This window comes from Guillardia theta (assembly GCF_000315625.1).
Source record: "Guillardia theta CCMP2712 unplaced genomic scaffold GUITHscaffold_25, whole genome shotgun sequence".
In the NCBI taxonomy this organism is placed as follows: Eukaryota; class Cryptophyceae; order Pyrenomonadales; family Geminigeraceae; genus Guillardia; species Guillardia theta.
Genome location: NW_005434649.1, coordinates 256,475 through 258,394, shown reverse-complemented (window position 1 = coordinate 258,394; position 1,920 = coordinate 256,475). Strand labels below are relative to the sequence as shown.

The window sequence follows — 1,920 nt, the reverse complement described above, 5'->3', positions numbered from 1 at the left end:
CCCCTGGCGTACCCCTCGCCGGTGCCCATGACGCTCTCCTTCCTCCCCCCGCTCCGTTGCCGCTTCACCTGCCGGTCCACGCACTCTTCCTCCGCCCTCACGCACCGCCGTATGGCCTGACCGAGTCGCACTTGAGCCGCGACCTCCGGCATCGCTCGCATGCCTGCACGACTTGCTCTCGCTTCCGCTGCAGCATCAGAGGCAGCGCCTCCTGCCCCAGCCCCGGCTCGTCGTCGCACGTCAGCCCCATCCGGTAGCACCGAGCGCAGGGCCGAGAGTCACCGCAGCGGACCTTCTTGAGCTGGCAGCTCAGACAAGCCTTGGTCGCCCTACGGCTCAGCCGGTACTCGGCCAGGTACTGCGGGATCTCCAGCATGTCATCCTCCGCCAGGCGGGAGCAGGCTGCTCCCAAGCCAGAGCGGACGCAGCGAGAGCAGGGGGCTTGATCGTCACAGCGGGTCTTGCATCGGCGGCACTGGTCGCAGGCAGTGAAGGGGAGGCGGGGAGGCTTGGAGGGGAAGGAGGGGGCTGCAGCGAAGGGATGGGGCTGAGCTCTGAGCATGGATACCAGTGGATACCAGATCATTGTCACCCATCTGCTTCTCTACACTTTCGTGGGAAACGGAATTACCCGCCTGAAAGATCTCTTCAGTAGTAAACATCACGGTGAATGACTTTGTCACTTTACTTGTTGCCCGGTTCCTGCAATAATAGTTGTATTTTCCGGAGCAAATGGCAAGCACGGGCGAGGGCGAGAAGTAAAGCGGCGGGTTTAGTAGTAAAAGATTCGGCAAGCAGGGTTCTCCGATTCCGGTAGAAGTTTCTACTGGAAAGCGGCGTCGTCATGCTTTTGTTTTTTTTGGAACTGTGGAGATTTTCGATTAATCGCACGTCGGGATATCCGTTCAGTCACGACTCATTTTGTTTGAAGATATCGGAGCGACGGCCATGTCAAAATGGCAACGAGACTCAGGCAGTGACTGTCACAGCATCAAGCACATGATGATGAGCATCAAGGTAGATAATCCAGAGAATGAATGAAAGTCTTTGCAGATGAGGTAGCGGTGGGTTAACGGTGATCAGGTTTTGAGACGATCCATAGAGAGGACAGAGGCCGATCAAAGCAAATATGATTGTATGTAAGGTACAAGAACCCGAGCGATCGACCAGCAGAAAATTGAAGAAAAGAACTCCAGAATCTTGAGTCACAATAGTGCTTGAACCTAAACGAAATGTATCAAAGCAAACCTTTCAAATAAGAAATGACGGCAAGACTACAAACGGCTCGGATGTGGCTTGAGAAAATGGACGTTGCAGAAAGCGTTGCGAAACATAGTCGATGTCATGTCCTGATGGCTTTACTCATAATACTATCAATGCACCAATCCAGTTTCATTGAAACATTGCTCACAGTCGCCCCACCTCAGGAGGATGGTTCACCTCTGGGATTCTGATGATCTCTAGATCCCTCCCTGCAGAAGCCTCCCCCTCCTCTACAGCCCTCCCCCATCCCCAATCTCACGTCGACATTCATCCCCCCGCTCGCCGCTCCTTCTCCCTCCTGCCGCTGCGAGATCTCTCCTGAAAACCCGTCCACGTCCAAGCCCATCCGCAAAGCATCCTCACGGCTCCTCCTCCTCCCACAGGAAGCTCGCCCACCCTCCCTCCTCCCCCTCCCCCCTCCCGACCCCAAGCTTCTCCTCCTCTTCCCCGCCCTGAGCCATGGCCACAGCATCAAGCCCCTCCAAGCACCCCAGCCAGCCCTCTGCGCCTCCCTCGTCCCCCTCCTCTGACCCTTCCTCTGTGCCCGATGGCTCCTCGGATGGCTCCCCCTCTAGCGCCAGCAGCTCCTCCCAGCTGTACCCGACCCCCCTGGCGTACCCCTCGCCGGTGCCCATGACGCTCTCCTTCCTCCCCCCG

General features: G+C 57.3%; 2 protein-coding genes across 2 annotated transcripts; both read right to left on the bottom strand.

Annotated features, from left to right (window-relative positions):
- Positions 1-97: 97 nt before the first annotated feature.
- GUITHDRAFT_106565 (hypothetical protein) lies at positions 98-562 on the bottom strand (the record flags this gene model as incomplete). The annotated part of the gene is made up of 1 exon (XM_005834501.1): positions 98-562. One exon carries the CDS (start codon positions 560-562, stop codon positions 98-100), a length of 465 nt encoding a protein of 154 aa, XP_005834558.1.
- A 781-nt stretch (positions 563-1,343) lies between these two features.
- Positions 1,344-1,920, bottom strand: GUITHDRAFT_152029 (hypothetical protein). The gene has a single exon (XM_005834500.1). It carries the CDS (start codon positions 1,896-1,898, stop codon positions 1,623-1,625), a length of 276 nt encoding a protein of 91 aa, XP_005834557.1. The 5' UTR covers positions 1,899-1,920; the 3' UTR covers positions 1,344-1,622.